Source organism: Dromiciops gliroides, chromosome 6, assembly GCF_019393635.1.
Source record: "Dromiciops gliroides isolate mDroGli1 chromosome 6, mDroGli1.pri, whole genome shotgun sequence".
NCBI lineage: Eukaryota > Metazoa > Chordata > Mammalia > Microbiotheria > Microbiotheriidae > Dromiciops > Dromiciops gliroides.
Genome location: NC_057866.1, coordinates 18,979,805 through 19,004,695, shown reverse-complemented (window position 1 = coordinate 19,004,695; position 24,891 = coordinate 18,979,805). Strand labels below are relative to the sequence as shown.

Below are 24,891 nucleotides of genomic sequence, written 5' to 3'. Positions count from 1 at the left end.
AAATAAAGTAAAACTATTTATAATTCTATATGGCAAAATAATATTTGTAATTTCTAACAACTTTATCATTTATAAGAGCAATTTAAAAGATTGCATTTAGATAGAGGGAGTGGTTATAAGGTATAACCCCCCCTCCAAACAAAGTAAAGTGGTGAGAAAAAAAAATTGTATTGCAAGAAGGAGGGGGGTTGAATGGGGTTCATGATCCCATAATAAAAGAGTCATGAAAGAACTATTATAATAGAGGGGAAGATTGGCGGGGGAGGGGGGGGATTGGCAGGCAGACCTTAAACTTTACTCTCATCAAAATTGGCTCAAAGAGGGATTAACATAGATACTATGTTGGATATAGAAATTGATCTTAACTCTGTAAGGAAACAAAAAAGGGGGGAAAGGGATAGGAAAAAAGGGACAGAAGGGGAGAGGGAATGATAAAAGTTCACAATATAGGGGAAGGCTGTGATAAGAAGTAAAATATTTGTGAGTTTGGAAATGTTGGGGGAAAAGAGAGAGATGGAAAAAAAACAAGAGATAAATATGATAGGGTGTAATACACAGTTATCATAACTGTCAATGAATGGGATGAACTGACCTATTAAAGAGAAGAAGGTAGCATAATGAATTAAAAACCCAAATACAAGAGGCTAGAATATGGTAGGTATTTAATTTAAAAAATTGTAATTAGATAAATCTATAAATATTGTTACATCTTTAGGTGTGTGTACTTTCCATGGCATGTTCCTATGCAATTCATCAAATTTCTCTAGCTCTCCAGGGATATGGCCTCATAGAGACTGAGAAACCTTTAAAGTCTCCCCTTAGTAACTGTCATCACAAATAATATGAACAAGCTACAGAAGATTCTACCTTCCAGATAAGCAGGTAACATTTTTTGTTTGTGAACTTTTCAGTGCTGTAGGGGTCAAAAATATTGAGTTTAAGCAGTTCAGTTAAAAAAAAAAAAAGCTGATATTCACTATGACTACTGTAGGGGTGACTGGGGAAATTTAGGGACTATGAGGTGAATTCATGCAAATTGAAATGGCATAAATTCATAATAGCAAAATCATCAGTTAACATCTCCTAGCTATGAACAGTGTCAGAAATACTTTTCTATAATCAGAGAAATCAAATTGTTTTTGTTGAGGTACTGATCACTAATAATATATGGGATCCCAGTGATCTTTGAGATAAATGCTGAGCAGGTGGACATATTATGAAGATCAAACATTTTTTAAAGTCCTGTCATGTTTCTGAGAATGAAAAATACCAAAATTACAAGATTAGTTCATTTTTATAATCCACACAGAAAAATATTCTCTCTGTAATAAGACAAAGGCAAGTGAGGCTACAGAGAGTGAGTAGTTACATGAGATCTCCCCTGGATGTCATAAAATTAATTACTGCATGAAGCAGAGAATGGAATATATCCCAGATATTTACTTTAAATGGTTTAGGGGTCTCCTAAAAATAACATTCTATATTTTAGCAAAGGTGATTACTTGGCAACCAACAGTAATAGACTGACTACTATAAATTTATATACTATATATGGGATCCCACCAATATTTGAGATCAGTGCTATGTAACTAGATAACATCTGAACAGCAAGATTATATTTTTAAGTCTTTTCATGTTTTTGGAAATGAAAGTCATTAAAAACAGAAAATTATTTGACTAGATCACCAGGCAGAAAAAAATTTCATGAATAAGGTAGGTAAGACTATTAAATTATATATGTGTGTGTGTGTGTGTGTGTGTGTGTGTGTGTGTGTATAATATCCATTATACAACTAATGTCAGCATAAGTAAGAGGCTTGAATATTTTGTGGACTTTTTCCTTGATGGTTTATGGTACCCTTTAAAAGGAAATTCCATATCTCAAACTTGACCATCATTTCATAAGAGACAGCAATAAACAATGTCACAGAAACCAGATAGTTATATGAACAGCATAGAATTTCTTGGAAATGTATTGGATATATATTTTAACTTACGTCTTAATTTCAAAGACAATTTTATGACTACTTTAACTTGATTCCTCCATAAGGTGTTCTAAAATCCTTTACCTTCCTTCAATATGCCATTATAACCCCTTCAACCACTGATTAATTAAAATAATATAAAAATAGACTTATAAAAATATATATATATATATATATATATTGTTCTTCCCAATAAACTACAGATAGATAGATTCGTAATTCACTCCTTGTTTTATAAAATAAAGCTGTATCCATTTTCCTGTTAGTGACAGGTTGTTGATATGATATAATACATTGCATGGTATGACATGATATAATGTGACATGATATGAATGCTACAATGTGATATGATTTCTGTTTGAATAAATTTACCCCAAGATATCTAAATTGAAAGAGAAATACAATGTAACAGTATCAACAATATTATGTGTTGATCAACTGTGGTAGACTTGTTTCTTCTCAGCAATACAATAGTCCAAGATAGTTCCAAAGGACTCATGATGGAAAATGCTCTCCAAATCCAGAAAAATAAGAAAAAGAATTGTAGAATCCAGATGCAGATAGAAACATACTATTTCTACTTTTTGTTGTTGTTGTTTTTGTTTTCCTTTTTTGAGGTTTTTCCTTTTTGCTCTGATTCTTTTCTCCTAACATAACTAATGCAGAAATATGTTTAATGTGATTGTACATATATAACTTATATCAAATTACTTGCTGTCTTGGGGAGGGGAGAGGAAGGGAGGAAAATTTGAAACTACAAATCTTATAAAAAGAAATTTTCAAAACTATCTCTAAAGGTAACTGAAAATAAAATATTCAAATGAAAAAAATACAATGTAATACAGGAAGAAATTTCTTACTCCTCTTATCTAAGATATAACATTAACTGCCTCATTATCTATGCAAATCATACTCAGAATAGTCTTCTTCCTTTCATTTTCAGATTATGTTTCTTGGATAGAAGAAATGATTAAGTTGAATGAAACCACAGAGAGACAAGTGACTGAATTCATTCTCATGGGCCTTACAAACCGTCCTGAGCTACAGGCCCCCCTCTTTGTGTTGTTTTTCATCAACTACATGGCCACAGCTCTTGGAAACCTGGGCCTGATCATGCTAACCACTGTGGATTCCCACCTGCAAACCCCCATGTATTTTTTTCTCAGGCACCTGGCATTTGTTGATCTTGGTTATTCTACTACTATTGGGCCAAAAATGCTGGTTGGTTTCATAGAGGAGAAAAACATAATTTCTTATAATGAATGTGCAATACAGCTAGTTTTCTTTGGGATATTTATCACCAGTGAACTTATTATTCTGTCAGCTATGGCCTATGACCGCTATGTGGCTATTTGTAAGCCCCTCCACTATATGTTCATTATGTCAGACAGAGTATGTTGGATATTTGTGAGTATCTCATACCTTTATAGCATTATGGTGTCCCTATTACTCACAATAAAGATTTTTAAATCATCTTTCTGTAACTCCAATGTAATAAGATATTTCTACTGTGATAGTCTCCCGCTATTGTCCATTATATGTTCAGACACAAGTGACATTGAACTAATCATTATGATCTTTGCTCCATTAAATTTTCTTTCTTCCCTCTTGATTATTCTTGTCTCCTACATACTAATTCTTGCAGCCATCCTGAGGATGAACTCTTCTGAGGGCAGGCAAAAAGCCTTCTCCACCTGTGGCTCTCATCTCACCATGGTGGTTGTGTTCTATGGGACACTTCTCTTCATGTACCTGCAGCCCCAGTCTGGCCATTCCTTTGACACAGACAAGATAGCCTCTGTGCTTTACACCCTGATCATCCTCATGCTGAACCCTTTGATCTACAGCTTGAGGAACAAAGAGGTGAAAGGTGCCTTGAAACGTCTCTTTAAAAATAGATGTAAGCATTCTCTTTAATGCCAATGTAAAGTGTGAGTCTTTTGTCTTATTAGAAGCAAGTAATTTTGTTCTAGATTACTTTTTTTGTTAAGTTTTATGATTCCTCTCATCTTAGACAAAATATATGTATGCAGTAAGAGAATGATTTTTATTTGTCAGTCTTCTCGTGGTGGCCAACCTCCAATAAATCCTAGTTTATTGGATAATTTAATGGAAGAAACTTATTAGAAAATTTAGTACAAAATATCTCCATAAAACTATCTATTTCATTATATACTACAATAGTGAACAAATGAACTTTTTTTTGAGTTTTCTTTCATGGGAAAATAAATTAAAAAGCATTTAGAAAATTCTGGTCCCAGGTACTGTTCTAGGCATTGGTCTTACACAGTTTAAAAGAAAAAAAAAACATATATTTATGTGTGTGTGTGTGTGTGTATAAACACACACACACACACACACACACATATATATATATATATATATATATACACACATAGTTCTTGGCCACAATGAACTTACATTTTATTAAGGGGTAAAAACATCAATACAGCAACAATAACAACAAAAAACAAAAACATAAAATCCTGTACATCAGAGCCATACTATCTGCCATAGTGGTTGATCTATTTTTAAATATCTCTTATTTATAGGAATTTTGTTCTAATTATAATCTCAATTTCCTTATCTATGAATTCTAGCCATTGCTTTCTTTGTTCTTTGGGAAGTCAAAATTCCCTGTTCTTTATAATAATTATTCAAAACATTAAAGAAAAGTTTCATCACTTTTCCCATCTTCAGTCCCAGATTATTCATTCTTGTGATAGAATGGAAAACAACCAACCAACCACAACACTGCAGTTTCATATTGATGTGGGAATCCAGTAAAAAGTCCAGGTTTCTTCAAAGGAATGACCACACACATATTTCTTTCCTATGGTTCATGTGTGAAGCTTACAAAACAAAACAAATCAAAGATAAGATTTTAAGTTTGTCCCATTTGAATTTCTTCATGTTTTAAATCTCAGTTTAGTGCATATCAAGTTTATTTATTTATCATGTGGAAATAGGTTATAGGGGTTCTTAGGAATTCCTCTTTAAACAATTACACCTTGGGGCAGCTAGGTAGCTCAGAGGATGGAGCACTCGCCCTGCATTCAAGAGGACCTGAGTTCAAATCTGTCCTCAGAAACTTGACATTTACTAGCTATGTGAACCTGGGCAAGTCACTTAACCCCAATTGCCTCACCAAAAAGAAAAAAAAAAGAATTATACCTCTTAGCAAACAATCCAATAAAATAGTGTTTTATTTGGGCAATTAAAGAAAGTGACCAAGAGGGAAGGCAAAGCACATCTTTGAGGGAAGGAGATATCTTAGAAACATCTTAATCATCCAACAGAAGAAAGACAAAACATTTTGTAGAGGATACATGGTGGGGGGGGACAGATGCCGTGACCACCTGACCATGGAAAGGTCCCTTTGGGAGTGGGGAAAGCTTAAATATGAGGCAGTGGTCCTGACTTCTGGGGTTATCTCTGTCCTCTGGAACAGACCAGGCAGCAACCACACCTAATGGGCTTATCTCCCTTACTTCTTAGATGTGTCCATCCTGATAGCTAGTAGGGCAGTTTAAACTTTAATAGTCCCAAACCCCATGTCTATATTGATTAGAAAATTTATAGTTGGGCAGCTAGGTAGTACAGTGGATAGAACACCAGCTCTGGAGTCAGGTGTACCTGAGTTCAAATCCGGCCTCAGACACTTAACACTTACTAGCTGTGTGACCCTGGGCAAGTCACTTAACCCCAATTGCCTCACTAAACAAAACAAAACAAAACAAAACTTATTGTTTTGTGTGGTAAAAGGGTCCTAGATGCAGGACTACCCCAGATACTTGCTTATTAAGTAAAAACAACAACCAAAAAAGTATCTGGTTGATGGATAAATTTGTTTAGAATTTTCTCTTGCTCCTTCTTCCAACTTATACCTCGGGAAAAAATGTAGTTCTATAATAATAAAACCTCTGTTCTAGTTTTCTTCAGTGAGAAATGACTTGGAAAAGACTTTGAGTGATTGATCTGGGGGAGAACTAGAAATACTACCTGGATTATTTGATGTCATGAGGAAGAAAAGAATCATTTAGTGATTTTGGTGTGAAATGCTTAGAAAAATGCATGTATAACTTGTATAAATTGCTTACTGTCTCAGGGAGAAGTAAGGGGAGGGTAAGAGGGGCAGAATTTGGAACTCAAAACTTAAATAATGTTAAAAATTGTGTAATTGGGGAAAATAAAATATTAATTAAAAACAACAAAAAATAAAGTGTAATCAATTATCTTTTTTTTTTTCCACTTGCAGTTTTTTGGGTTAGTGAATGATGCACACCAATCTTGCAATATAATTTTCCTTGGTCTCATTGAAAAACAAAATTAGTCAATTTGGAAGTGTTTCATTACTACATTATTTAAAAGCACAGATTTGCCATAATAACCTTGATTATTCTCTAGATTTGTTTGCATTTCTATTTTTAAAAATAATTGATACTTTGTTCTACAAGAATAACTTATGCTGACCTTTCCTCAAGTCCTGTGAGTTAAAACAGCTACAGAGAATACCGTCTTCCAATAGTATCTTGACAACGGCAAAGTGGTCGGTTAATATGAATGTATAGATCACCTGGATTTGATGGAGCTGCCTTATTATCCAAATGGATTTTTTGAGACCTTGGATTAATAGGAACAAAATGCCCTTCGCTTAAAGACTTCAAACTGAAACCAAACAGTCCCTATTTACTTTCCCCAAGCGAACAAATTTAAATTCTTTAAATTCTTATTCACTATCTTCTTTCCCCAAAAAGTGAATAGATTTTATTTTTCTCCTGCTCAACTATCTAGATCTCCTTGTCTTTAACAATAACCTTCCTGTATCCACATAACCTAACCATAGCATCTGCTTTAACTTGAGCTTTTAAACTGATTTGTATTGATCTACATTTGTAGTATTTGCTTTGGGTTGATTTGTATTATACTAATGAAGTTATTCTGTAACCTCTGAGCAAAGAACTCTTAAAAACCCTTTGAACAAAGGCATCCCTGAGATCTTTGGAACAGTCTCCACAAGATCATGTTTCTTTCTTCTTGGGACAAAATTAAATTGGCATTATGTTTTTTTCTGCCTGTCTCTGATCTGGTTTGTCTTGCAGGAGACATTGAGTTTTCTGATATGGTTTTTAGCCATATTCTCTGATCTGTTTATTATTTTTGTAGGTATGGAAACAAATTATAGGCTATATTATAAGATATTATAATTTCTCTGATCTAGTTATTAATTCTGTTTGTAGGAGACAGACAGATTAAACTATATATATATATATATATATATATATATATATATATGTTAAATTTCAACAGCTCTTAGGGGAAGTTTTGTTTTGATTTAATTTGTATTAATTCTGTGAAGTAGATTCTTTCAGAATAGTAAGAATAATATCAAAGTGCCTTCATTACACACTTTTAATGACAGGTCTAAGAAGAAAAAATGTATGAGCATAAGCTGCCATGTATAGATAGAATTCATAAATATCACATTGAAGATTTAGAGCAACAATCTTTTTTACTTTATTTTTTTATTTTGATATTTGTTTTCATTTACAACCTGAGTACAATGAAGTGGAAGAGATGGGAGTGAGGGAAAGTTTTTGGATATCAAGACTGTAAAAACTCATTTTTTACATGTACATTATTTATATGTAATTGAAAATATTTTTTCAATAAAACATTCAAATAAAAATAAAAAATAACATTTTCTGCAAGCTAAAAATTTTTTCTACATTTTTTCTCTTAAGAAAAAGGATAGAAAAATGCTAAGTCCTTCTTCTTAAATTTATTAAGTAAAAGAAATAAAATCTCTTTTCCTGTTATGATTCTTACTTTCCCCATCCCCTAAAGCAATTGGGTTATGACCCACCCAAGAACAATGCCCTCTTCTTCTTCTTTTTCCCATACAAATATTTTCTTATTTTCCAGTTACATTTAGAGATAATTTTCTACATTTGTTTTTATAAGGTTTCTACTTTCAATTTTCTCCATCCCTTCCCTCCCTCCAACCTCACCAATACAAAAGTAATCTAAGTTATATATGTACAATCACATTAAACATATTTCTGCATTAGTCATGTAATGAGAGAAGAATAAGAGCAAAAAGGAAAAACCTCAAAAAAGAAATACCATAAGAAAAACAATAGAAATTATATGGTTCAATCTGCACCTAGATTCTACAGTTCTTTTTTTTCTGGATTTGGAGAGCATTTTCCATGATGAGTCCTTTGGAACTAACTTGGACCATTGTATTGCTGAGAAGAATCAAGTTGATCACAATTGATTAACACACAATGTTCTTGATACTGTGCACAATGTTCGCCTGGTTCTGCTCATCTCACTCATCATCAGTTCATGTAAGTCCTTCTAGGTTTCTCTGAAAAACACCTGTTCATCATTTCTTACAGCACAATAGTATCCTATTACATTCATATACCACAACTTGTTCAGCCATTCTGCACTTGATGGGAATCCCCTCGATTTCTGATTCCTTGCCACCATAAAAAGCAGCTATAAATATTTTCTACAAGTGGGTACTTTTCCCTTTTAAAACAAAATACTTTAAAGGATATTCATAATATCCCTTCCCATATGGTGTGGATAAGTAGTTTCATAAGTCACTCTTTCTTTTATAAAACCAAACCATATTCACTTAGCCCTTAGTGACAGGATGATGATCTGATATAAATTGATAAAAATTATTTCAGTTTCAGTGAATTCACCTAAATTGATAAAATTATATTGTAATTAGGTGGGGAAATTCCTTCTCATATTAATTCAAATATTTCTATACATTAATTCACTAATTATCTTGGCAAACAGTACTGAAAGAAGATTTATTTCTTTTATTCTCAGATTATCTTCCTTTGGAAGAAGAAACGATCACATTTAATGAAACCATAGGGAGCCAGGTGACTCAATTCATTCTCATGGATATCACAAATCATCCTGAAGTGTAGGGCCCTCTCTTTTGAATATTTGTTCTTAACCACATGGCCATAGCTCTTGGAAACTTGGGCCAGATCATCCTAACCAGTGTGGTTTCCCATCTCCAAAATTTTATTTACTTTTTTCTCAAGCATCTGGCCTTTGTTGATCTTGGCTACTCCACAGCTATTGGGCCAAAAATGCTGGTTAGTTTCATGGAGGAGGAAAATATCATTTCTTATAATGGATGTGCAATATAGCTAGTTTTCATTGCAATATTTATCACAAGTGAAATTTTTATCCTTTCAGCCATGGCCTATGATCGCTATGTAGCTATCTGTAAACCCCTCCTCTATATGGTCATCATGTCAGAAGGGATATGTTGTTTTTTGGTGGCTATCTCATATCTCTATAGCATCATGGTATATCTACTGGTCACTACAAAGATTTTTATAGCATCTTCCTGTAAAACAAATGTATTAAGATGCTTCTACTGTGACTGTATTCCTCTATTATCCATTATATGCTCAGATACATATGAAATAGAACTAATCATTATGACCTTTTCTGCAATTAATTTTGTTTTATCCCCTTTTTTTCCTTGTCTCTTACATGCTAATTCTTCTGGCCATCCTCAGGATGAACTCTACTGAGGGCAGGCACAAAGCCTTCTCCATGTGTGGCTTCCATCTCACAGTGGTTGTTGTGTGTTATGCAACACTTCTCTTCAAGTACCTACAGCCCCAACCAAGTTACTCCTTTGATACAGACAAGATGGCCTTTGTGTTTTACACTCTGGTCATCCCCATGCTCAATCCATTGATCTGCAGCTTGAGGAACAATCAAGTGAAAGGTGCATTGAAAATAGTCTTTAAAAAATTGATGTAAGCATTTTCTCAATGTCCATTGTAAAATATGGTGCCAATTCTCTTTTTTTGAAGGAAAAAAAACCCTCTCCTAATCATTGCATAGAGAATGACTTTGTGGTGTTTCTTAAAAATCCCAAATCATTCTTTATGAAATTATAAAATGAGATGTTTTTTCCCCGCAAAAATTTCTCACATTTAGTTGCAATTTTCTTGTATGGGGGAATCAAGTATATAGAAATATCTGGTAACAAGTACTTCACTAAATTTGGGACTAAAACATGAAAAAAGTATTTCTTGCCAAAGTGAATTTACATTTTATGAAGGGAAACAACCATTCATTGGTCATCTAATGTTAGTAGAACAATTCTACCACATCCAATTCATATTAATTTGGTGTCTCCTCCTATCTCATTTGCCATGCCTACACACTGTGCTTTTTTCTATGTACTGAAACAATTCTCAATACTATCACGATTTGGGGATCATGTACAACATATTTTTCCTGAATTTAGTAGTTTAGGCAAGGATTGAAATAAGGCCATTTAAGATTAAATTAAATTGATCATATTAAAGACCAGAAAAATGTGGGGTACATGTTGATTGAGGAATGGTATCGTATCTTATTAGTTAATACAACACCTGAAAAATTAGAAAACTGTCATCTGAACTTGAAGTTAATTTCAGAATTTTTTGCTATTGAGGGAATATGTTAAAATAATTAAGATTAGGAGTTCAATGACCACATAGTAGGCTATTAAAACTTGTCCCTCTTTTAAAAGGCAAGCTAGGTACAGGATAATTCATCTTCCCCAAATCCCAGACTTTAAGACTAGTTAGCCACAGAAAGCATATGACTCTCAGAGCACTGGCATGTGGAGCAAAAATTAGTAGAAAACACAATGATAACAATGAATTTGAAATGATGGTTCACTTGGAAGAAGGCCTCAATCTTTTATTACAAATGTTCGAACTGAAGGGCAGAAAAGGACCTGATCCTGCTGATAAGAGATGCAGCTTCTGGGATACTATCCTGGGATGCTCCTCATGCAATGAGTTTTCTTGACAGGATTGAGATGGCATGTCATTGTGAGGGAATTCTAAACAAAGAAAATGCTAATAGTTATGTACAGAAATCTATAATTCCTCTGTGATGAGGACACAAGTATTATGATAAAGAAAGTTACGAATACAAAAAAATTCATTCAGGAGCAGAGAGGTCAATATCACGTATAAGATGAAGAACATCACAAAGAAGGCAATGTGTCATATCTGCCCACTGTCTAACACTATTAAGACAACATGACACCTTGTTGTGTGTGACAAAACAAAATGTTAGACTCAAATATATGAAGGATACAATTATAATTATTTATTTGAAATAAAAATATGTTGTCGTCAAAGGTAATTAGAGAACAGTGTATTTTGAGAAATTAACACCTTTACAATATCTTTGGAATAGTGAAATGGACAAAATATTTGCACAGAAAGTAATACAATCTAAGTCAAATATAAAACCCAATGGAGATTTCGAGAAGAAAAGACATTGCAGCTATGGACCTTTTTAATTTGCCAAAGCAGATATCACTGGTATCTAGAAGTTAAACAGAATTTAATGTGGTGAGGCATATTTGAGAAACTAATTGTCAGTCAGGTCACCAAAGTTGTGACCTAAGAATCATACTGTTGTTGAATTGATTATTATCCTACATTGTTTGTATCTCTAGATTGGGATCATGGCTTGAGGTTGGGTACAGAAGTATCTTTGTTCATGGAATGTTTTGCTCATGGCCAAAGTAAAATGGTAGGGCAAAGAAAGGAGCATATAACTTATCTCTGAACCTTCCAGAGAGTTAAATCATTAATATCATTCAGTACTGGTTAAAGAATACAAAAATATATCCCTGGACAATTCTACATGAGTTATGACCATGAAGAATCAAACTCAATAATTCACTGTTAAATAAAACCTGATAATAAGAATTATTTGCTTAAGAGCTCAGAAATATTTTGTGACAAAAACACTGGGAGTACTACAAGGGAGTTGGTAGAATTTTGGTATAGATGATCACTTTATTAAGGGCAGCTAGGTGCACACTGGATAGAGTACCAGGCATGGAGTCAGAAAACCTGAGTTCAAATCCAGCCTACACATTTATTTGCTGTATGACCTTGCCAAATCTTTTAACCTCTGCTTTAGTTTCCTATTTGGTAAATGGGGATAATATTGGCACCTACCTCCCAGGTTTGTTATGAGGATCAAATGAAAAAAAAAATTGGAAAATGATTAGCACAATATCTGGCACAAAATAATTGCCATTTAAATCTTCACTATTTCTCTTATCATTGTAATTAATGTATGCTATATGTGATGTTATATTTGATAATCAATACAAAATAGAAGTATGACCTAGATATAAAAGGTGCATAAAGAAATGAAAACAGAAGAGAACAAGAATCATAATTGTTTCTGTAAGAGAAGCACACAGTAAGTATTTATGAACTAGCCCTTTGTGATCTATAGTGGGGAAGACAGGATACAACGATAAGAATGTACAAATGAATAAATCAATCCATGGCGTTCATTTGTGCCAGATACAGGACTTGAACCTAAAACTTCATGTTTCTAAAGCTAGACTTCCATCCACTTTGTAACACTGAATCCATTATTGTCTTTCTTTCCCAATAACAGGCTTACAGAAGGGATCATTGCTCTTGTTCAGTCTTTTCCGCCAATTTGGGATATTCTTGGCAATGATGTTGGAGTGGTTCACCTTTTTCTTCTCTAGATCATTTTACAAATAGGAAATGAATTGAGGAAGGTTAAATGATTTGCCCAGAAACATACACCTAAAAGTTTCTGAAGCTAGATTTGAATTCAGAAGGATGAGTCTTCCTGACTTGAGACATGGCACTTGACCCACTGTACCACCTAACTTCCCATAGAGATAGGAGTCTGTTCTCAAAAATAACACAGTTTTCTTGGATAGAGTTTCAACAGGCATAAGAACATCAGAGAGGTCCAGTAAATGTATGTCAATGGGGGCAGCTAGGTGGCACAGTGGATAAAGCACTGGCCCTGGATTCAGGAGGGCCTGAGTTCAAATCCGGCCTCAAACATTTGACACTTACTAGCTGTGTGACTCTGGGCAAGTCACTTAACCCTCATTGCCCCACAAAACAAAACAAAACAAAACAAAACAAAACAAACAAACAAACAATCAAACAAAAAAACCAAATGTATGTCAATGATGATTACTATGCTGATCACCTACTGAAAAGAAAATTTTTCATTATATATCAATACAGGTCTTTCATGTGCACAATGCATCTAATTTAAAATAAACTATGGAACTTGTTAAATTAAATAATTTTCAAAATGGAAAAATCAAGTAATATTCAGTTTTGAAAAGGCTAGTTTGTCCACTATGTCTTTTTTGTCTTCATAGGAAATTGAGGGATATCTGTTTATTAGTGAGTGTTAATTCACTAGAAAGACCTAGAATGAACGAGAGTGTTATCTCATACAGATCTAGGCAGAAAACTAGGATGTGCAAATTTGGATCATTATCAAAACTTAGTGTATTCAAATGTTGTAAGACAGAATGTAAAATTATTGTTGCTGTTATGTTTTTTAATTAAATCCCAGGGAAACTTTCCTTCAGAACACGTGGGAATAAATTTCCAGGCAAAGAACATGTTCTTCAAATAACAGAATATTTCAAGACTTATGGTTTTATTTTAATAATTAATTAAAATGATGTTTAAAAATAAACAAAAACAATTGACTGTGTTTTATATTTTTTGTCATTTGGGAAACATTCTATGAATATATAAAATGAAAATATTGTCTTTTTAGTCACAGTATGGAAGCTTCAATACACTTTATTACTTGTTCATCTCTCTTCCCTATTACTCTTTGATGGTTCCACATTAACTATACTCTTTTCTTGGTAAACTTTTCCAATTCAACTTTATTACTAGCTAATAAAACAAAATAAAACAAAAACTATTATGTGTTGGGACTGGGCTAGAATCTGAGGATTTGAGGGACATAATAAAATAATCTTTGCCCTCAACAATTTTCTATTGTGCTGGAAAGAATAAATGCATGCAAAGTATGGAATGAAGCTAAATTCTTCAGAGGAAAAGAAACTTAGTTATTTTTTTAATCTTTAATGAGATTTATATTGACTACAATATGCATTGGGCACACATACTCAGTTTCATTTATGATTTTAGATAAATGAGAAAACTTCTGACCAGAGAAGATATTGTTCCTATTAATTTATATAATGAATTGGGAGGAAGATATGGGACAGAACCTTTTGAATCATGCATCTTCTCCCAAATTAACATAATCTAGGACTGCTAATTTTGGTGCCTTCGCATCTTACTTACATATGACTTAGTGATGCTAGAATGAGTCTCCCTCCTCTCTCACTCAGCCAAGTCAAGCCTCTATCCATAAATCTATTCTGACTCACTGAAAAATTAGAGCTGTCTCAAATTAAAGTGGATTTTCCTTACAGTTAAACATTAGTTCCATGTGTTGTATCACATTCCACCTTTTTTAAAGTTATACCATAATACTGGTAGAATAAGAGTATTTAAAATATGGTAGTTTTCACACAGATATATATGTATATGTGTGTATATATATATAAATTGCCAGTTAGTAGGCTGACCCAATAAAATAAAAATTAATCTAAATAAATGTACTTATTCAAAGGCATAATAACAATGAACCAACAGATACTGAAACTAGTAAAATAGTAACAAACTCCATTATGAAAAATAGCCAATCAATTTAAAAAATAGTGGAGGATGGTCATCTAGAAATACCATCTTTGTACATATATCATAAAGTGCTAATCATTTAAAAATGCCCTAATAAATAACAGAGTGAATAGTCTATGGCATATATTAGGTATAAAATATCCAAACATAAATGTCCATAGTAACCTAATATTGGATAAATCTAAAGGTCCAACCTTTGGGAGCAAGAACTTACTATTAAACAAAAAACTTTAAGATAACCTGTAAAGCAGCTCACCAAAACTAGGTATAGACCAATTTCTCTTACCATATAACAAGATAATGTGAAAATGGAAAATTATAGCAAAACTGGTAGAAATTATAGTGTCTTTGATAAAAGCCAAATTTCTCAAATATATAGGGACCTGAGTCAGATTCATCAAAAAATATGAGCCATTCTTCCATTGATACTTAGTCAAAAGACATAAACAGAAAAATTTTAGAACACAAATCTGCCAATAATCACATTTATAATGATATAAATTATTATTTATTAGAAAATTCAAATGAAAATAATTCTGAGGTACCATGTTACATCTCTCAGAATGGCTAAGCTGAAAGATAAAGAAAATTACAAATTCTAGAGGGCATCTGGAAAAATAGAGACACTAATGCAGTGTTGGTCAAGTGCTGTACTGATTCAATCATTCTGGAGAACAGTTTAGATCTACGGTATTATACAATTAGGTCTGACCAGCATGACAGACTACCATTAAGAGAGGCTATAGTTTATAAAATTTTGTCATTGAAAAATACAGATATTAACATTGTTAAGGTTAATACATCTGAGTGCCCAAAATAATATCTTGTGAACTGTAATTGTTTTTCATCTTTGCAACTCTGTAACTCCCAAATCCCCTGACATAAAAATTGGCCAGCTCCTTGGAGCCACCAAATCTCTGTTTATGCATCGAACTGTGTGAATAACACTTAGGAGCACATCCTCCACTTCAGGAAGAACATAGTTTCCTGCAGGAGGAAGCCTTTCAGACAGAATGGAATGGTTTCACTGTGTGTGTGGGGGGGGTGCCCCCTGCCCCCCCACTCCTCATTCCTCATGTATGAGATGATTATGGTTTTGAGTCAGATTAAACTCTGAGCATGGGGTCTGGAAGGTACCCAGCCCCGCCCCAGTATAGTTAGTTTAAAAGTTTATTGCTTGTCAAATTCTCACTGTCTCCTTTAAGTTCTATCGCCAATTAACAGTATTTTTACTCCTGCTCAGTCTCCCCACTTGTCAGCTACATTTTAGTTTTATCTGGAATCCATCATGTGTCAGAACCCCAGTCCCTGTTGAGTGGGTCAGGGAGTTTGCCCACCAATTCAATACTCAGGACTCTAGAAGAAAGGACAGGGCTCTGCACAGGATGCAGCAATTGAGTTGAGACCAGATGTTAAGTGACATGTCTCTTTTTCTCAGAGCAGAATCCCTTGACCCTAGGATCCCAACAAGGGATTATTCTTTTATTCTTTATTCTATTTCTTTGATTTCCCAACATAGCCGAAGATAAATTTTAACCCTGTCATCCTTCTAAAATTAACACGACTACAAAACAATGCTGAAACACCTGAGTGACTCTTCCTGTTATTCAAGTTGAATATCTTTAGAGATAGAGGCCGGGATAGGGAAGTCAGTGGGAACTGTGAGATCTGAAACATCTGACTGTCACTCCCCCGTTCCCTCTTCCTTCGGTTTGACCTTGTTCCCCCTCCCCTTTTCCCCCTTGTTCCTGGAACATGTATGCATGTCTCCATACATTGATCACGAGCTAAACACACACCCTGGGTTAGACAGGATTGGATGTTAGATTGTGAGCTCGCCCTAGTGTGTGTGGGGACTTCCCCTCTGACCGACATTCCTATAAAAGGTCAAGGCATGTATTAGCTATTGTGGCTCAGGCATTGAGTTTGCCCATTCCTGCAGGAATGTAATAAATCTATCTCTGCTTGACTTGGTGGTCTCCTAGAGTTATTTGGGTAAACTGAGGCAGTTTGCCCCAAACACTCACAAACAACATTAAACTTAAGTGAGATTTCCTTTACATTAATGTTTATTTCTGAGTTGTATTTCAAATCCTCTTTTCCCTCATTCCTTCTCCACTTCCCTCTCTACCAGTCTTCCTTATCACATTTGAATAAAACATTATTGAATTATTTCCCATTGTTTGATACATTATTCTTTGAATCTAAACTCATTAAAAGTTTGAAAATTTTCCCTAACTTTGACTAGCCTACTGACCTTCTTTAGACATAAATTGACTATCTAGGAAAATTCTTGATCTATTGAGAGCTGTACCATATGTCTCAGGAATATGGCATGATGACTCCACTCATCAAAAACAAGAAGCACTGGGGATACCCTATGTCTTCCCAGAAGGGACCATCATGCCAGAGGACTTTCACAAAGCATGTGTCCAATTATAAAGCTGTCCATAACTTTTTAATTTTATTTTTTTTGTCCAAAACTTTTAAGCCAGCAATACCATTACTAGGTCTGCATTCCAAAGACATAAAAGGAAAAAGACCAATATGTACAAAAATCTTTATAGCAGCTCATTTCATAAGGGCATACCATTAAAAATAGGGGGATACACATTAATTGGGGAATGACTCTTCAAGTTGTGGTAGATGATTTTGATGGAATCATGCTGTAAGAAATAACAAGCAATCTTTGCATGTAACGGAAAAAATAAAATACATCATACATTAAAAAAAAAAAGAAATAACAAGCAGCATGGTTCCAGAAAAAACCTGGAAAGACTTATATGAACTGATGTAAACTGAAATGATAAGAACTAAGAAACCATTGTATGCATTAACAGTAATATTGTTCTGAAGATCAATAGCAACTTATCTACTCTTATCCTTCCAAAGATCCATGACAATTCCAAAAGACTCATGATGAAAAATGTTCTCCTCCATGAAGAGAAGTTAAGAAAATTGAATTCAGATTGAATAAAAATTCATTTTATTTCACTTGATTATTATTTCTGCAACATAGCTAACATGAAATTATATTTTACATGATTTCACAAATATAAATTATTCTTAAAATTATTCTTAAATTTTCATTTAAAAATAAAGATTATGAATCTTAAAATGTAATCATTAAGAAAAAAGGGTACAAGCATTTAATAAATGTCTATTATTGGCCAGTTTCTTTGCTGAGCATTACACATATAATATCTCATCTGATCCTGGTAATAATCTGACTAGAATGCTATTGTAATCTCCATTTGAAAATTTAGGTAGTGATTGTTACTTGCCCTGGATAATAATGCTAAATGTGGCAGCTCTTTCTGATATCAAGCCCAGAGACATATCCATTCATTTAATTAGGTTCCTGATAAAAAATTTTATTTTATCATTCATTCCAAAAATCTTTGTATGTAGGTGCTATTAACTGTTGCAAGCTTTTTATGCTGTGGTCCATAGGCCTGATAACTGGGTTTCTAATCTAAGGGCTCTGGGGTTCACAGATTTCTTACTCTTCTGGATTTGCTCTCTGCACTGGAAATCCTTGTTCTAGTTACACCTATCTTATGGGTGGTTGTCCAGCTGGCAGTTTGTCCTCTCAGTCAGGCCTGGGGAGGGGGGGGAAGGGGAGTCTCAAATCTTGCCTGATGTTGCACAAGCTGGCTGAACCAGGACCAAGGGGCCTCAGCTACTGATTTGTGCTGTGGTCAAGAGCCTCCTGCTGATTGCCCAGAAACCCTCCACACTCTTCTATGCTCCCCTTTTGCCCAAGTGAATCAGAACTTTCCTGAAGGATTTTTTTTTTAAATTATCTCAGGGTGGAAGATTATTTCTCTTTATTTTTGAAGGTTCTATAGCTCCAGAATCTGTTTAGAGATTTGATTTTTTTTTTTTTGATGAATGTATGGAACACCTGGACTTGATGAAGCTCCCTAATTATCCAAAAGGATTTTATCATCCTGGATTAATAGGATCAATGTGGTCTCCAACTGAGCTGCAAACTCAACTAAGATAGTGAGCAGATTTGTCCCTATATACTAACTTCTTTCCTCGGATAGTAAGTCACTATCTTATAAAAACACCTGTGCATCCCTGTTCTTGACAACACTCTTTTTGAATCATATAATCTTATCAGAGTGGCTGCTTTAAGTCCACTTATCAGACTGATTGGCATTTTATATATTCTTTGTAAGAGGCTAAAATTCTAGCTAGTCTGTCTAAAATATCTCATGAGTGGTCACCAATAAATTATAAGCTTTAGCAAGAGTTAGACTTTTAAGCATTTAGGAAGGAGAATAAGAATTTGGTGGAGAGAAAAAGGCCTAGATTCAGCAGTCTATCTCAGGGAGCCAATGTCTCCAGCTCCTCTCCTCTCTGAGGTCCTCCAGAAAGAGCCCAAGAGAGCAAGCCTCACCTCTTTTATAGACAGTACCCACGAGCAAACGGCACTTCCACATGCCAAGGAAAACCGCATGGCTTGCCCTCAGAACCCTTCTACTCATGGCAGAGCTTTCCTACAGTAGCTCTCCAGCAGGTGGCATTATTCCAATCATTACATCTTGTTATACTTGAAATGGATAAACTGATTTAGATTTCATACATTCTTGTCATATTGTTTGCTTTTAAGTTGAGTTGTGTCATGCTAATGAAACTGATAATATCATGTTTTATATACCTTCACAAAAAAAAAAGGTGCATTCCAGCTCCTTCTTTGAAAGGAATCTCTGACTAATTAATGCCTGCTTGTTCATTGGGACAAATAAACTGGCACTATGTTTTCCCTAGCAGTTCTCTAATCTGTTTTGATTTTTGTTTTCTGTTTTCTGTTTTCTGTTTTTGTTTTTCCAAAGGTGGACAGGTATGGAAATATAATTTGATTACATTTTAATGTTGTCTCTGAGGGAAACTTAGGAGAGTTCAAGCAACTTTCTATCTTCTCTCTGAACATACAAAACCAATGCAACCAGGATTGGAAGGAAAGCAGAAAGCTGGGAAACAATCTTTACAGCCAGTATTTCTGATAAAGGTTTCATTTCTCAAAAACATAGAGAATTGAGTCAAATTTATATAAATGCAAGTCCCTCCCCAATTGATAAATGTTCAAAGAATATGAACAGGAAGTGTTCAGATGAAGAAATTAAAGCTATCTCTAGTTATATGAAAACATGTTCCAAGTCACTATTGATTAGCAAAATGGAAAACAAAATAATTCCAACATACCATACCAATATGTAATGATTTGAATGACACCACCTGATGGGTAGTTACCATAGGAAAGCTCCGCCATGAGGAGAAGGTGTCTGAGGGGAAGCCATGCAGTCAGGTCCTTGGCATCAGGAAGTGACATTTGCTCGTGGGTACTGTCAATCAAAGCTACCAGCCAATTAGCTTGGAGATGTGTGTGCATGTGGATGTGATGTGGCAAGTTTTACAGGAGGCTTGGGGGATGAAGGAGGTGTGGCTCACTCTTTTTCGTGAGGACTCCCATGGGGAGTGGAGCTAAAATGCGCTCTCCCTTTGATAGATAGATGAATCTAGGACTTTCTCTCTCTCTCTCCCAAATTCCTATTCTCCTTAATAAATGCTTAAAAGTCTAACTCTTGGGCCAGCTGGGAGGCACAATGGATAAATCCCTGGCCCTGGAGTCAGGAGGACCTGAGTTTAAATTCGACCTCAGACATTTGACGCTTACTAGCTGTGTGACCTTGGGCGAGTCACTTAACCCTCATTGCCCTCCCCAATAAAAGAAAAAAAAAAGTCTAACTCTTGCTAGAGCTTATAATTTATTGACAACCACTCATTAGATATTTTAGACAGACTAGCTAGAATTTTAGCCCCTTACAAACGGCTGACCACGAAACATATATATCAGATTGGCTAATATGACGACAAAGGAAAATGATAAATGCTAGAAAAGATGTAGGAAATTCGTAACACTAACGCATTGTTGCTGGAGTTGTTACCTAACCCAACCATTCTGGAGAGCAATCTAGAACCATGCCAAAAGAAATATAGAACTTTGCATACCCTTTGAGCCAGCAATACCACTACTAAAGAGGGAAAAGGACCCACATATAGAAAAAAATTTATAGCAGCTCTTTATGTGGTGACAAATAATTGGAAATTGAGGGCATGCCCATCGATTGGTTAAAGCTGAACAAGCTGTGTTATATGTGTGTAATGGAATACTATTGTGCTATAAGAAATGATGAGCAAGCAGCTTTCAGGAAAACCTGGAAAGTCTTACATGAACTGATGCTGAGTAAAGTGAGCAGAACCAGGACAATATTGTTCACAGTAACAGAAACATTATAAGATTATCAACTTTGGTAGACTTAGCTCTTCTCAGCAATACAATGATCTGATAAAATTCCAAAAGTTTCATGATCGAAAATACTGTCAACATCCAGAGAAAGAACTGTGGAGTCTGAATGCAGATTTAGGCACACTATTTTCACACATTTTTTTCTTTCTTGTGGCTTTTTCCCTCTTGTTCTGATTCTTCTTTCACAACTTAACTAATGTGGAAATGTGTTTAACATGATTGTACTAGGGGGCAGCTAGATGGCGCAGTGGATAGAGTACCGGCCCTGGAGTCAGGAGTACCTGAGTTCAAATCTGGCCTCTGACACTTGACACTTACTAGCTGTGTGACCCTGGGCAAGTCACTTAACCCCAATCGCCTCACTAAAAAAAAAAAAAAAAAAAGAACATGATTGTACTGCATATCAGATTGCTTGCTGTCTTGAGGAGAGGAGAGAAAAGTTAGGGAAGGACATCAGTTCTGAAGTCAATCTCTTACAAAAATGTATATTGAAAATTATCTATACATGGAAAAGTAGGAAAAAATAAAATGCTATTAATTGAAAAAGAAGTTTTAAGTTTACAAGAAAAAAAAAATTACGTGCAATCACCTAAAGCCAATCCAGTCTGGTTATTTTTTTTTTTTTTGCTAAAAACTAAGTCCATTTATCCTTGTCTGTCCTAGAGATGAATCCAAAAAAAGCAAACTCTGCCTTTTATTTGTGCAACTTTATTCTATATTCTGGGTAATAGATGTACTCAGTCTACTTGTCCTTTAGTACATAGAAAACTAAAGTAAAAATCTTCTGAATGGCCACAGATATCTTGCTCAAGACTGTGCAATGTCCTTGGACTTGATGCAAGCAAGATATATCATTAACAAACAGAAGCCTGGAACAGGGTAGTTATTTAATAAATGCTTCATTAAATCGGGTAAACTATTAAGAATTATCACTTATAACTTTCTGGGCAACTGCCATGATATGATCATATGAAATTCATTAAACTTCTCTGTTGCTCCAGGGACGAGGCCTCACGAGGACAGTGAAATACATAAAGTCTTCCTCTAAAAGGTAGAAATGCAGATATCATGAAAACCACAGATGATTCTCCCTTCCAAATAACCAGGTAACATTATTCTGTGTTTGTGGACTTCTCAGTCAATCGTGTGATAAAAATATGGAGTCCAAGTAGTTGAGTTAAAAAAGCTGAACCCTATATCTACTGCAGATGTGAAGAGGAAAATTTAGGCTATATATGGTGAATTTATTCAAATTGAAATCACATAAAATCATTACAGGAAAGCCATCCAATGAGAGTTCTTACCCATTACTAATGTGACAGATTGTTTTTTGTTGGTTTGTTTTTTGGTTTGTTTTTCCAATCATAGAAATCAAACAGCTTTTGTCAAGGTATACTGACTATTAATAATATATGGGATCCCAGTGGTCTTTGGATCAGTGCTATGTAACTAGATATTATTTGAACAGCAAGAATACTTTCATTGTTTTGGAAATGAAAGTCATTAAAAACACCAAAGTATTTGACCAGATCCCCAGGAAGAATTTTTTTTTTCACTGATAAGGTAAGTTAAACTATTATAATTAAATAGAATATATGGTGTCTCCATTATACAATTAATGTCAGCATAAGTAAGAGACTGGAATAGATCCTGGACTTTTATCCTCGATAGTTTAGGGTACCCTTTAAAAGGAAATTCCATATCTCAAACCTGACCATCGTTTTATAAGAGATAGCAATAAACAATGACACAGAAACCAGATGATTACATGCATAGCATAGCATTTCTTAGAAATGTGTTGGATAGGGTTAGCTAGGTGGTACAGTGGATAGAGCACTGGCCCTGGATTCAGGAGGACCTGAGTTCAAATCCAGCCTCAGACACTTGAAACTTACTAGTTGTGTGACTTGGGCAAGTCACTTAACCCCGATTGCCTCATCAAAAAAAAAAAAAAAGAAAAGAAATGTGTTGGATATATTTTTAACCTACATCTTAACGTCAAAGCCAATTTGATAATTACTTTAACTTGATTCCTCCCTAAGGTTTGCTGAAATCTTTTACCTTCCATCAATATGCCATTATAACCCCTTCATCCACTGATTAATTAAAATAGTATAAAAAATTTATACTTGTAAATATGTTAATTGTTCTTTCCAATAAACTACAGATACATAGATTCATAATTCACTCCTTGTTTTATAAAATGAAGCTGTATCCACTTTCCTATAAGTGACAGGTTATTGATATGATACAATATATTGCATGGTATGACATGATATAATGTGATATGATATGAAATGGTACAATGTGATATGATTCCTGTTTGAATAAATTTGCCTCATGATATCTAAATTGAAAAGAATACAATGTAACACTGTATAAACAATATTATGTGTTGATCAACTGTGATAGATTTGTTTCTTCTCAGCACTACAATGGTCCAAGATAGTTCCAAAGGACTCATGATGGAAAATGTTCTCCAAATCCAGAAAAAAAAGAAAAAAAGAACTGTGAAATCTAGATGAAGATCAAACCATAATATTTCTACTGTTTTGTTGTTGTTGTTTTCCTTTTTTGAGGTTTTTCCTTTTTGCTCTGGTTTTCTCTCATAACATGACTAATGCAGAAATATGTTTAATGTGATTGTACATATATATATGTATATATATATGTATATGTGTGTGTGTGTGTGTGTATATATATATATATATATATATATATATATATATATATATATATATATATATATATATATATATATAACCTATATCAGATTACTTGCTGTCTTGGGGATGGAGGAGGGTGGGGAGAGAGGGAGGAAAATTTGAAACTACAAATCTTATAAAAAGAAATTTTGAAAACTATCTCTCAAGGTAACTGGAAAATAATAAAATATTCAAATGGAAAAAATACAATGTAATTCAGGAAAAAATTTCTTACTCCTCTTATCTAAAATATCCTATTAACTGCCTAATTATATAAGCAAATCATACTCAGAAAAGTCTTCTTCCTTTCATTTTCAGATTATGTTTCTTGGATAGAAGAAATGATTCAGTTGAATGAAACCACAGAGAGACAAGTGACTGAATTCATTCTCATGGGCCTTACAAACCGTCCTGAGCTACGGGCCCCCCTCTTTGTGTTGTTTTTCATCAACTACATGGCCACAGCTCTTGGAAACCTGGGCCTGATCATCCTAACCACTGTGGATTCCCACCTGCAAACTCCCATGTACTTTTTTCTCAGGCACCTGGCATTTGTTGATCTTGGTTATTCTACTACTATTGGGCCAAAAATGCTGGTTAGTTTCATAGAGGAGAAAAACATCATTTCTTATAATGGATGTGCAATACAGCTAGTTTTCTTTGGGATATTTATCATCAATGAACTTATTATTCTGTCAGCTATGGCCTATGACCGCTATGTGGCTATTTGTAAGCCCCTCCACTATATGTTCATTATGTCAGACAGAGTATGTTGGATATTTGTGAGTATCTCATACCTTTATGGCATTATGGTGTCCCTATTACTCACAATAAAGATTTTTAAATCATCTTTCTGTAACTCCAATGTAATAAGATATTTCTACTGTGATAGTCTCCCGCTATTGTCCATTATATGTTCAGATAGAAGTGAGATTGAACTAATCATTATGATCTTTGCTCCATTAAATTTTCTTTCTTCCCTCATGATTATTCTTGTCTCCTACATACTAATTCTTGCAGCCATCCTGAGGATGAACTCTTCTGAGGGCAGGCAAAAAGCCTTCTCCACCTGTGGCTCTCATCTCACCGTGGTGGTTGTGTTCTATGGGACACTTCTCTTCATGTACCTGCAGCCCCAATCTGGCCATTCCTTTGACACAGACAAGATAGCCTCTGTGATTTATACCCTGATCATCCCCATGCTGAACCCTTTGATCTACAGCTTGAGGAACAAAGAGGTGAAAGGTGCCTTGAAACGTCTCTTTACAAATAGATGTAAGCATTCTCTTTAG

The 24,891-nt window shown here is 34.5% G+C and overlaps 2 protein-coding genes and 1 pseudogene across 2 annotated transcripts; all 3 read left to right on the top strand.

Moving 5' to 3' along the window:
• The first annotated feature begins 2,948 nt into the window (after nucleotides 1-2,948).
• LOC122731372 (olfactory receptor 8K3-like) lies at nucleotides 2,949-3,902 on the top strand. Its single transcript, XM_043971426.1, has one exon. It carries the CDS (start codon nucleotides 2,952-2,954, stop codon nucleotides 3,900-3,902), a length of 951 nt encoding a protein of 316 aa, XP_043827361.1. The 5' UTR covers nucleotides 2,949-2,951.
• A 3,520-nt stretch (nucleotides 3,903-7,422) lies between these two features.
• LOC122731871 lies at nucleotides 7,423-9,797 on the top strand (annotated as a pseudogene).
• A 14,140-nt stretch (nucleotides 9,798-23,937) lies between these two features.
• Nucleotides 23,938-24,891, top strand: LOC122731437 (olfactory receptor 8K1-like). Its single transcript, XM_043971545.1, has one exon. The coding sequence runs from the start codon at nucleotides 23,941-23,943 to the stop codon at nucleotides 24,889-24,891; it is 951 nt and encodes a 316-aa protein (XP_043827480.1). The 5' UTR covers nucleotides 23,938-23,940.

What these genes read in the sequence shown, in the direction of transcription:
- LOC122731437 (XM_043971545.1), top strand. Translation starts at nt 23,941, where the DNA reads ATGATTCAGTTGAATGAAACCACAGAGAGACAAGTGACTGAATTCATT.
- LOC122731372 (XM_043971426.1), top strand. Translation starts at nt 2,952, where the DNA reads ATGATTAAGTTGAATGAAACCACAGAGAGACAAGTGACTGAATTCATT.